At 35.7% G+C, this 12,875-nt stretch overlaps 1 protein-coding gene across 1 annotated transcript; it reads left to right on the forward strand.

Moving 5' to 3' along the window:
- Positions 1 to 1,954: 1,954 nt before the first annotated feature.
- LOC127660931 (ras-related protein Rab-1A) lies at positions 1,955 to 12,797 on the forward strand. Its single transcript, XM_052151419.1, has 6 exons — positions 1,955 to 2,115; positions 6,344 to 6,416; positions 7,954 to 8,049; positions 8,324 to 8,419; positions 8,812 to 8,943; positions 11,289 to 12,797. The coding sequence occupies exons 1-6, from the start codon at positions 2,102 to 2,104 to the stop codon at positions 11,484 to 11,486; spliced, it is 609 nt and encodes a 202-aa protein (XP_052007379.1). The 5' UTR covers positions 1,955 to 2,101; the 3' UTR covers positions 11,487 to 12,797.
- Positions 12,798 to 12,875: the final 78 nt, after the last annotated feature.

Consider the following 12,875-nt stretch of genomic DNA (forward strand, 5'->3'; position numbering starts at 1 on the left):
ACAAGCTAAATTAATGTACATTTTGAAGTAATAACATTATGATTATACAGACATACATTATATATATAATATTATGAAAATTCAGATAATTATAATGCATTGTCAATCAGTCTGATATTTATAGTGAGGGCTTGTCAATGTACACACAGACACTTTTGGAGCGTCTCAATTTGGTTGCGTCGCATCATAAAAATAAAATTTTTAGGTCACTGTGTCAAGTTAAACATAGTTTAATACTTAGAAAAATACTTCTTGAGATCCATAAACTTCAAGCATGAATTGCTCAGGAATCTTCCTTGTTGTGAACCGGGGACATGGGCAGTTGCATTTTTTTTATCGCATTAATTTTTATATAATTAATCACACTGAATTAGCGGCCAACATTTTTTATATCGGTGCATCCATAATAATTTAACACCAACAAGGCATCTATGGTCTTTTTCTGATTGAGAATAAGATATAGGTTTTCTCTGAGGTTGAAGATTATGCCGAAACCGAATGGTACATTGTTGGCAGAAGAGGATACCCAAATTTCAAGGGAGTGGTTGAATGTGATGTTGCTATTATGGAAGTTGTGCCTGTAATATTTGGGGCTAATGGCTGCAATTCGAGGGTCTTTACTTTTATTTTTTTTATTTTTTTATGTTACAAAATAACTTCAATGAAAAACTGCAATGCAGTGCTTAACTCTGACAAACATAACAAGAGCCTTGACAATACAACTAAATCAGTTGGATTTTTTTTTCTGTTCCCTTGGTGAGTAGTACTAAAACCCAGAACCATATTTGTATTTTCATTTATAGTATAGCACAGCCATATCGTGCAGCTCGCAGGGTGATGGACAGGAGTCCTCACAGCTTGCTTGTTTGAGAGGGAGCAGAGGCTTTGCTCAGAAACTAGGCTTTACATCTGAGCCCAATGACAACATGCTCTCTGACCATACAGCTGCTTACTGTGTATCAACACACTGTCAAGTGCACTTGAAGCAGTTGATGTTTATTGACCATTATTTCAAACATTATGAAGAAAAGATAGATTGCTGACTGATCCATTTAACAATGCATTTTTCTGTGCTATTTTTTATTTATTTTTTGTTCCAAAAGGACTTTCTTGATAAGAATAAAACTGTTTGTGGTGATATATTTATGATATAATATGTAAGAGACTAATATGTAAAAGCTGTCTCACTGAAGAGAAAAATTAATTCAGAAAAAACATCTTGTTTCACACGATTAAGCCAAGTAAGGCCAAGACATTTACCAACTAACTGAAATCAATGTTACTGATCTATAAAATACATTATAAAAAATTAAGCCTTGTTTTTATTACTAAGCACCTCACAATAAATTATTAGTGCTCTAATTGCACTAATAATGTTTTTTCATAATATATGAAATTCTTTGCAGGTTTTATTTTATTTCTTACTGTTTAAAACAATTGCTTTTAATATAATAAAGTAATTGCCAATAATGTCACGCTTTCATAATGAACAGTAATTATGTCGACATTGTTTTTTTGTTGTTGTTGTTTTTTCTGAAAATTTGCACGGCCCCCCTTATTCCCTAATTGCTGACCTCTGAGGGTCCCCGGAACCCAGTTTAAAAAACCCTGCTTTTACTTAAAAGATAAAACATCTGTCACTTTGACCAACAGTCTCATTTCTGACACGTAAATTGATCACTCATACTCGCATTAGCCTATGCCACGTTTCACAAATGACGTAATTCATCCCCCCTCTTGATAGGGGGCAGGATTGCGGCAGTCTTCAGCGTGAACGATTCCCACTGCGAACTCGTCGTGAATGTTCTATAAATACTTGTGGAGATTGTAGTCCATTGTTCAGGAACCTTCCATTCAAGCGTATTAGATAGCATCTGAATTAAACTACACTTTCCGGTAAGGTTATCTTACGTAATCTGTTTGAGGAGTTCCTATTTCCTGGTTGAAGAGTCAGACATTTTGCATTTCAACTGACTAGCCTTTGCGGCAGTAGCTAGCTAGTTACTTTTTAATTGGAGGAAAGGTTATTGTTTCTTGTTCATCTTCACACCGCGGAGTTGTTTAGTTTGAAGAGAAGCGGTTTTACAGTTTCAAGTCCACGATGAATCCAGAATAGTAAGTGAATGAGTTATTACTGGACTTGTTAGTCGTTATTTAGCTCTTAATTTACCTTTAGCTACTTTTTGTCAGGCAGCAGCACTGTTGACTAGCTGTGTATAATCTTACTAACAACACATATCGCGCTTCTTATTATATTTAACTCAGTCAAAATCGGAAAGCTTTTTGATTTTCAAAACCTCTATTTCCCTAACACATCGCAAGCCATCACTGAATTAATAACAACTCCGTAACTTTTGTAACTAAACGGCTGTTGTTATACTGGGTTGAATACATGTCAGGGTAAGAAGATGGAGATGTAAATTACTGATGAGTAACCGGAGCCAGTCGCGTTCATGTGTTTGCTGAGACAGCTTTCAAAGTAGTTTGAAAGTATAGTTTATGAGCTTTCATTCATGTGTTTTATCATCTGAAGTGCTGGATACAGAAATACCACACGCACAGTCATGTGCTTTGTGGCTTATTACAGGTGTACGATTAAAATACACTTTGACACTTAAGTAAAACATAATCAGGGGGTTTTAATATTGTGATTGTAAATGAAAGATGGTTTCATGCATTTCCAAAACACCAGCCTGATTTGTGTCATCTCCATGTCCTTTTCAGTATTAGTTGTTCATTTAGCTTTGTTATCGATGCCATTCCTTTGTTCTTCCTGTTTTATATGACAGTAAATTGTGAGGTTTCCCCACTGCTAACTAAATGTCTGAGTCAGTATATGTCAAGTATGTCTCAAGAAACTGAAATGCCCATCCCTTCCTCTATTGTGAGGTAGTCATGTGTAGGTCACATGCCAAATTACATGCTCCATTACAACTATCACTTGTATAAGTGTAGGGCAACTCAGTCACTTAACAGAGTTCATATCAGCTGTTGCATTTATTTTACATGGGCAAAATAGTGGTGAAACATGCTCCTTTTATAATTTAGAAGCTATAAATGAGAGTTGACACTCCTTAGCGGTTTCCCTTTCAGTTCATCACATGATTTGTATCAACATACCAATACTGTAGTTGTCTTGGGTTAAAACATGTTTTACAGACAGTCTTTGTGGCTTTGTGAGATAACTCTAATTCTTATTCTCTGACAAATAGAGACGTTTCGTGTCCCCTTTTTACCCTTAAATGCATGGAAATTTCACCAAATACACTTGCATATCTGGATCTTTAGAGACTCTGCACATACATTCACAAAATAATCATAGAAAATGTTATAATAAAATATATTTTGATGTTTTGTTTTTCATAAATCAAAGAGATAATGCGACAAATCTAGAACAGGTTTCATTACTTTAACACTAACATTTCATGAGATGCAACTGGCTGTCAGAAACATATTGATACATAACACATAAGATACACAAGTATTTTCTCAGGCGCTTATTGAGTTGAAATAGATGTACGACTTGCATAATTTCAGTAGGACATCCAAATGTCAATAGTCATATCACACTGTTCATGTGTTGCAATTGCTATAATTTACTTCCATGTTGTTTCTTCATTAAAAAATTGCAATGTAAAATGTTAATCAAGTCAGTCACTAAAACAACAGCTTCTCTTTGAGGAACAAATAATATGTATGTGTACTAGTGTTGCAGCAGTATACCAGTTTCACGGTATACCACGGTATGAAAATTAACGGTTATCATACCATGTACATGCACAACATACCAATGTGTCAACCGGACGGAGAATCTCACCTGCTTTTGCACATCTCCTTTCCTCCTCGACTGTCTATCAGACTCATCAATTTGTGTCACACACACACACACACATGCAGCGGAGAAAATGGAAGCGAGGGGGTCTGACATAAGTGAGTGTGTGTGTGAGTTAAAGCTGTGTTTCTGGTCTATTCGGACTGGGTTGCGGACAGCAGGGAAAGAAAAATGCCATGGTTCTCCCAATGAAGATATTTCAGCGGTCACACAAGTGATAGCCTATTTTGGACTGCCGAGGCAGATTTTATGATAATATCGCAATCAGCTAAAGGCTTCTCATCTGCACTTTCGCACAAGTGTAACGGAACCGGCTCATGCTCATGATCTGCTCTTCTCTCTGGCACTTGCAACAACCAGGCTTCCCACGATATTGCATAGTGCAGACCTCAAAACTGATGTTACCTATTTAAATTCTAGTGAGACTTTTTTTAGTTTAAAGTATTACAGAAGAAGTGAAGTTGAACCTCTCAAACATACCAAATAGCACTGATGAAGAAAAGAGCAACACTGTGCTATGTGCTAATGGTTTTTTTTCATTATACATCATAACCTTTACAAAATTGTTTCCTGATTTTACACGAGTAATAGTAACTGTTATATTTTGACAGAATGTTATAATTTCTTATGAAATAATCTAAAGGTAGAATCTATTAGACCTCATTTTATATCAACAGTGGCAGTTAAAGTTTCAAGATGTTTCAGCTATTATAGATTTTTTCATAAATACTATAAATTGTTATTATTATTTAAGACTAACTACACTGACCTAACCATGGAAATGAGACATTCCTCCTGTGCAATATGTATGTTCTGTTTGAATTATGTTTGAAATTAGGAAACAAACAGGATAATAATGGGCTCATCTAAATAAATATGCTCTTCAATTTTAAAAGGGGGGAGAGAAAAATAATGTCACTTGATGCACGTCAACAACAAAAATAATGTCACTTGATGCATGTCCTTGTACTTGAAAACCATGAACAAAACTATGCAACATAAAAGGAAATGCGACCCAGGATACATTAAATGCAGGTTATGTTTTTACTGTGGTGGGTCGCCACTTTATTTCCAATGTAAAATCTGTCCTGAAGCAAAACCAGTTGACAACCACCTAATTTGAGATAAAGATAGAGACAGGAGCAGTAAATGTTAATTATTAATGATCACAGGACATTACTTTAAAAGATCACACCTCTTTAATCACGTATATAATTCTGTTAGCTTTCTTATTAATTTTATTTACTTTCAAATGGGAGATGCTTTTTACTCATTTCAATAATAAAAAAAATGGTTTCATGTTTCAATTATAATAAAGCGCTTGTTCAACCAAAAATGGAACTGCACAAAAAAAACAACAAAACAGACATTATTAGAAATCTCTGGTCTCTAATGACCCTATACATTTTGGTAATAAAACCATATATATATATATATATATATATATATATATATATATATATATATATAATATTGGCAGGTATGCAATATAGGCAGGTTTTTTTATAGACTATTCTTAAGAGAAAGGGTGAGGAATACTAAAGGAAAAAAAAAATAGATTAGGGACAGAGGGTGGAATGAGGTTCCGGTCACGAAACCTGAGGTATCCGTGTTTAAGGGTTAATTATATGGATTTAGTTATTATTGTTGTAATATTTGAGTGCCATATTTGTCTGTGAAGAGAATTCCATAATTGTAATTTTACAGTCATTTCACTAATTCAGTTCATGAGAAATCAAAAAAAGTTTAGAAGTGTTTAAAGAAAGAGCCTTTACTTAAAAAAAAATTTTTTTGGTAGAGAATTCCCACAAAGGAGTGTTTATTGTTAACTACAGTCGACCTAACAAGGAGAGCGTGACTTGAATTCAGTGAAGTGGGCAGGATGGAGTTGTTGACCAGGCCGATCTTCTGATGAAAATTTCTTCCTTTGGGCTTTTCTTACTAGAAAACATTAAATGGGGCTGAAGGATTTAGCACAACAGGCAAAATTCCCCTCTTTAGAATGCTTAATCAGCTTACTTGCCCTCAAGTTGCCCTACCTCAGAGGTCTTCAGGCTCATATAGTGTATTTCCGTGTAAAGTAAATAGCTATTTTTCTCTACTCCTGAATGCAGAGGTGGATCCGATGGAACATTGGGAAAGATTTACCCCATTTTCAACTGAGTTACATCAAGTAATGGACTTGCAGTGCTAGGTTTCCAGGGAATGACCCATTTCACATGTTGCAGGGGGGTTTTAATGACCCCATTTCTAACATACATTTTAGAAAATGAACAATGTGTACTTTACAGTAAAGAAAGCAACGGTTGGCTTCATGCAGGACCTTGCTGTAGATGACAAAGATTACCCAATTAGTCAAGCAATACATTGTTGCATCAATTGTTGCATTTTATATTTGATTTATTTTATGAGCATTGCCAAATATTGTAGAACAAATATTGCCATGGCTAGCATGAAAATTAAAGGAGACTGTCTAATGTTTTTCTTTTTCTTGATTTTCTCTTTTTACAGTGACTATTTATTCAAGCTGCTCTTGATTGGTGACTCTGGTGTTGGAAAGTCTTGCCTTCTTCTCAGATTTGCAGTAAGTATACCATTCCCTATATTTTTCCATATGGAGGCATTGCCATCATTTGCCTCTTTGTATTAGGATTAGGTGGCAGTGATAGCAATGAATTAGGGGTGTAACGGTTCTGGGTAAAAAAAAAGAACCTTACGGTTCTCCACACACGGTTCGGTAAGCATTGGCCCGCAGTTCACTTTAAGTTTAATGACGCATCTGAAGCACAAGGTTTGCCAAACAAAGCATTAAATAAACAAGCACAGTTACCCTGTCCGCTAATGTACCTGAATGCCACTGTAGACACACTCACACTCCGTTGACCTGGGTCAACTTGATGACATCACAGTTCTGCACGCGTTGGTATGTAATTGAAAATGGCAAGCGCAAAAAATTAGCTGCTGATAGATAAGCCCCCTACTTTATTCAAGTTTACTGTCTGGGAACTTTTTGTTTTTGCAGTCAATTAAAACAACAATGGTCAAAGAATGTTTATAAAACAGGCACTGTTTGAAGACATTGCTCAACGTGAGTGTCGTATACTGGTTATTCATCGATACATAATGAATCATTAACACCGACATCACTCAAGGAAAGATTCAGGTTAGTGAGCCTGAAATGCAGCCACTCATTGCTAATTCAGGTAGACACGAAACCGTAACCAAAGCACTTGGTGTGTTCATTAAGTTGTGCTTCTCTGTTGAAAAAGTTATGGCATTTCTTCACAACATCCCTTCTCGTACCCATTTTATTAGCAAGGATATACCTTCAATAGTGATGTAGGCTACAGTTTCCAAGTGCTAAATACATGTTGAGTAGAGTTTATAATGCATTTTATGTTGATGCATGTAGTGTAATAATGCAGGTATTAAGTTAAAATGTTGATTTAGTAATTAGAGAATTATTTTTTTTTTGCTTTTTTAAGTTAAGGACCCTAACGAAAATTAACCATGGATTTACTATAGTAATATTGTAATAACCAAGACTGTATAACCAGGACTGCGGTCACCATGGTTTTATTACTAGAAATTATGGGTTTGATGCAGTTAACAGTGAATTACAGTAATACTGTAGTTATCATAGTAACAATGATTTTACTATATATAGTAACCATGACAGTAACCATGTTGATTTCATGGTTACTATCATTTTACTACAAATACCATGGTTAAACTATGGTTACTCTAGTTAAACCATTATTTTTATTAAGGGCAAACCTGTTGAAGTATTTATGAAATGGAGTATTCTTACTTAGGATTTGGCAGTAATATATTTTTTTCCTAAACATAGCAAATACTGAACTGTACTGAAACCTTGCCCTTAAAACGGTGATACAAACCTAACCGTGAGAAATTTGAACCGTTGCACCCCTACAATGAATCTATACACTACACAGTAACTGAGTTCATAATGGCATACTACTCTTGGCAGAAATAAGTACTCAGCTAGTGAATCGAATTTAAACTTAATATGCTGACTGTACTGTGAGAAGTGTAGGGTGAGATATGAATGGTCTTGTGTACTGAAACATGTAATTTAACTACTTATTTTCTTTTATCAGGATGACACATACACAGAAAGCTACATTAGCACTATCGGTGTGGACTTTAAAATAAGAACTATAGAATTAGACAGCAAGACCATAAAACTTCAAATTGTAAGTATCCGTCTCCTGCGCAGATTATTTGCAATGATAAATAATGTACTTGTTGCAGTTTGACAAACAGTAATAGTTTAAGCAGTGTCTGTAACTAAATGATTAATTTAACCAATTACATTTTCTGTAAAAATGTACACTCATCCTTTAGTACTTTGCTGATGGTGTTTCCAGTGTGATTTTGCATTGATAACTGTTAACTACTGTTGGGATAATTTTTTGTGAGTATATTTGGGTTTGGTTCAGGAGTCATATTATACTGTCTTCCTTACAGTGGGATACAGCGGGGCAGGAGAGGTTTCGCACAATCACATCCAGCTACTACAGAGGAGCACATGGCATTATTGTAGTCTATGATGTTACAGATCAGGTGAGCTTATCCAAATCTCAACCCAGATAGAACATGTACATCTCTGATATGTCTTGTTTAAGAGTGTTTCATCTGGAAAACATCTGCAAAACATCTTAAAAGAGCATATTTACTTAAATTCTGAATCATAAACATCTCAAAGGCATCTGCTGAATGTCTTTTTGACATCCGAAAGGAAACGTCTTATAGACGTATTCCAGATGGGCAAACAGTCTTTCAAATGATAACACGCACATCAAATATAGATGTCTAGATGTACGAGTGTTATCAGCGAAGCAAGTCTTCACTTTGTAGACCTCTAGAAATAAGTAAAAAAAAAATTATGACAGGGTTTTTACTTCTGCTCTATTGTAGGTTTTTGAATGTTTTTTATTATTATTTTCATCCCTCAGGAGTCCTTCAATAATGTTAAACAGTGGCTACAGGAGATTGACCGCTACGCCAGTGAAAATGTTAACAAGTTATTGGTTGGCAACAAGTGTGACTTAACAACAAAAAAAGTGGTGGATTACACAACGGCAAAGGTAATGTTACTATACTCAAAGAGGAATTGTTTTTCCAATATTACTCCAGACTTTGGGAATGTATGGCTCTGGTCCAAAACCTAGTTCGCTACCTTGTAGTCTACTGCCTATATAGCCAGCTGCCTTCTAAGGTAGAATTTTAATTGAAATGGAACAAAATAATTGACCGATTCGGGCTCCAAATCCATACATCATATAAATATCACTCTTTACACCATGCGCACAGGAGACTTGAATTACAATTGGCTTCAATAGGTCTTAATTCATTGGGTGTTGGCATATTGCAAAGCTTATGAAGTTATATTGTAATAAGCATACAAATTCATAGGACGTGCACATTGGGTTAAATGGATTCAGGGGCGTAGCAATCATTTCAGATGTGAGGGGGTGAGAATGTCAAGTGTAATACCATTTTTTTACTGACCGTTGATTAATTGACAAGGTTGATTTTCTCATATGTCTACTTGCTCTTAATTAGACTAATAGGTTATTTATGCAATAAAACTAAAGGAAAGAAAAAAGCTAGATATGCATATGTTCTGTACTGTATATAGCACATTGTACTGTAATAGTACACTATCATTTAAAAACGGGAAATGTTATTGCTTAGTGTATTATATTGTATTGTGTTTACATAGCTCACAGTAATGGATACTTGCACATTCAAATACTATTCTGATCTATACTATTGTAATCTATTCTATTCTACACTCCACTGTTGGGGAAAGCAATAAAAAATTTCACTGCGACAACACTATTGCATAAAGTCCATGTAATTATTTCTTCTTTGAGTTACTTCAGCGGGTTCAAAACAACTTTGTCCTTTAGCGCCACCAGTTGCGCTGGTTTGGGTAACTACGGCGGCTCCTGACACAGGGTCCAAAGCTCATTATTTTATTGGTAAGGGCATTTCATTGCGGGCAAATGAAGAAAAATAAATAAAAATCACTTTGTCGGCATGCAAATGTTCACTCCAGGTGTGAATGGCTTCTCATGGCATTCAAAAATCATTGTTTCTATCCAAAATGTTAATTGCCGTGAAAAGTTGCATTTGGTGTGCAAAGGCCTTAAGGGTGTTACACGTGATTGATTAGGTTGTCATGTAGGGCTGTTGCTAACGATTATTAGAATGAGTACTCAACGATTATTGCAACAATTAATAATTAGCTCTTAACCGATTATTCAGCCTGTGCCCCAACATAAATGGTTGAATTAAACGTGCTTACAAACAATAAAGAGGACAAAATCATCTTTTAAAAATACATGATCTGCTTGTATTTGAACTTTAATAAAGCTATAACGCATTCAATTTAACTGCATTTAAGATGTAACGTCGGGGTGTTTCCTTTAAAGACGCTCGACACCCAAGATTTGCTTCAGCAGAGTGGCAGCTCCACATATTCCACAATGAGAGTGCTTTTGTATTTTTGCATTATAATTCCCTCATTCTTTGCGATCTACATCACCTGAGGCTGTTTGGAAAGTTTAGAGTGCTTCTGGACTGTGAGCGGTGTAATTCTTCTCCTCCGTCAAGCTCGAACTGCAGTGCTGCTCTCTGTCATTACAGTTTAATGTGATCTCGTGTTACGTTAATGAGATCAAATGACTATTCGACAACTACAATTTTGTTGACAATTTTTCTTATTGTCGACGTTGTCGTTTCAATCCTATTGTCAATGAAATTCAACTAAGGGACAAGGTCACATACAGACTATATAATCTCTTTAGAGATCGGAACAGTGAATTTTAAATCTGGATTAAGACATAATTATTTGCCCGATTAAAACATGAACACGTTTGCCCAATGGTGGAAACGTCCCCTGTTTTTTACACCCATGAATAGAATAGAGTTCTGTGATTGCCTTCTCTGCAAAGGGTTATAACCCTCTGCAAAGTGTTGCCTTTGGAGTGTGTCTATGATGGCTGTATCATAAAGGCTCCGATACACTAACAGCTAAGAAGTTCTTCACTCAGAGCTAGAAAGAAGGTTGAAAGAGTCAAGCAAAAGTTTACAGATCATGTTGACTGATTGAAGAACTAAAATGGAAATAGTTGTCAACGTCAAAGAAGGTGGAGCACTTGGTCACATCCACCAATGGCAGTAAGAATGTTTTACTGAAAATTGTCACTGACAAGCTGTTTTGAACCACAACAACGGATTCACAAACACCTTCTTTTTGGCCAGATTTAGCTTAGTTTGTTCTTTTGATTTGGCTATATTTTTATTGGTGGTCTTAACATGCTGCCTATGTAGGTAGCCCACTAGTTTTTGTAACAGAGCATTTAAGTGTTGAAGTCCTGCAATTTTTTTTAATGAATGAACCTCTTGGTATATCTCCCTGCAGGAATTTGCTGATTCCCTTGGCATTCCTTTCTTGGAAACTAGCGCTAAGAGCGCCACTAATGTGGAGCAGGCCTTCATGACAATGGCTGCTGAGATCAAGAAGAGAATGGGCCCTGGAGCCACAGCTGGAGGTTCTGAAAAGTCTAACGTGAAGATCCAGAGCACTCCAGTGAAGCCTGCATCTGGGGGCTGCTGCTGAGGCCCCGTCTCCTCCAGTCCTGCTTACCTCTTCCCCTGGATCTTGGTGCGAGCCCTGCAATATGAGAAAGAGAGAGGAATAGATCATTTGCTATGGAGCAAAGAGTGAATGTGGAAAATAGAAAGAATAAAAGAGAGTGTGAAAACAGGCAACAATTTAAGTTACCCAAGTTGTACTGTATGTAGCCTCACTACCAAAAACGTTCAAAAATCTGCTGCCCCCTTCCCTTGCTTTTAACAAAAAAGAGAAAAAAAGAAAAACACTGATAAGAGGTCAGAGATTTGGTAATGGTCACCCCTATCACCCCTGCCTCAAGTTAGGGGCTGCTTTTAACTAACCTCACCCTAAGAAAGGATGGATTTCATTTTCACTCAATGATTTTAAATCCTCTGTGTGCAGGTTTCTAAAAATAATGTGTATTTGTCTCACTGCATTCCTACTGCAGGGCTGGTCTGTGGTCAAAATTCAATGACTCTATTTCTGTCCTTTTCTTTAACTCCTTGTTGATTATTTTACTGTTTATTTTTGCATGTGTAGGTTTCTATCCCTTGAATTATGTTTTGCCAGTTTGTTCTGACCAACTGGACAACAGTGATATACAGCCAACATCAGTTTAGGAAGTATATACACTGTACATATATATGAAAGATCTGAATTTACAGCTCTTTAGAGTTAAACATTGATTTAAGTAGTTTTACCGTCTTTTGCATTTAATTTTTGGCCACAGACTCATGTCGTTTTGTTGCGCAATATGCAAGTTAAGAAGAATTTAAATATTGTATGACCATACTGTACAATATCAATGTCTGCAATTCTTGGAGGGACATGTAGAAACCCTGTATGTTTTATTTATTCAACATTTATATGCAAATATATTGTTCCAATAATATCTCAATATTGGCCATTACCTGCGGAATACACTGAAAGTGACAATTTCACAATCACATATGTGACACAAATGTTCTCTTTTTCATAATAAAGGCAAATTAATTCATTTTTGAATGAACTTCAAAACATTTCATGTCTAGTTTTCATTTCATGGCTGGTTAATACTGTGATTTAGAATTTAAGATACTTCACTGGACCAAGAGTCATCATTTCGTCTACACCTAATTCTCTTTTAAGATTAAAACTGTATAAATCTGGATATCATCTTCCATCTGGAATAAACGCATTAACTTTTCAATAAGAATAAGCAATAAATCAATTTGAAGACAGGGCTTTTCAGTCCTTGAAAAGTCATGTAAATTAGTCAGATTTTAAGAAGTCATTGGAAAGAAATTGAAGTTTCTGAAAATGAATATTAGCTTCTTTAGAGTTCTGCTCTAAAATAAAAATACAGTGCCTCTGAAAAGTATTCACACCGCTTCACTTTTTCCATATTTTGTT

The sequence above is a fragment of the Xyrauchen texanus genome, chromosome 20 (genome assembly GCF_025860055.1).
Source record: "Xyrauchen texanus isolate HMW12.3.18 chromosome 20, RBS_HiC_50CHRs, whole genome shotgun sequence".
Classification (NCBI taxonomy): Eukaryota; Metazoa; Chordata; class Actinopteri; order Cypriniformes; family Catostomidae; genus Xyrauchen; species Xyrauchen texanus.

Excerpts from the sequence above, each read along its gene's own strand:
- LOC127660931 (XM_052151419.1), top strand. Across the intron at positions 6,417-7,953 it reads GCCTTCTTCTCAGATTTGCA|GATGACACATACACAGAAAG; the intron begins GTAAGTATACCA and ends TTCTTTTATCAG. Across the intron at positions 8,944-11,288 it reads TGGATTACACAACGGCAAAG|GAATTTGCTGATTCCCTTGG; the intron begins GTAATGTTACTA and ends ATCTCCCTGCAG.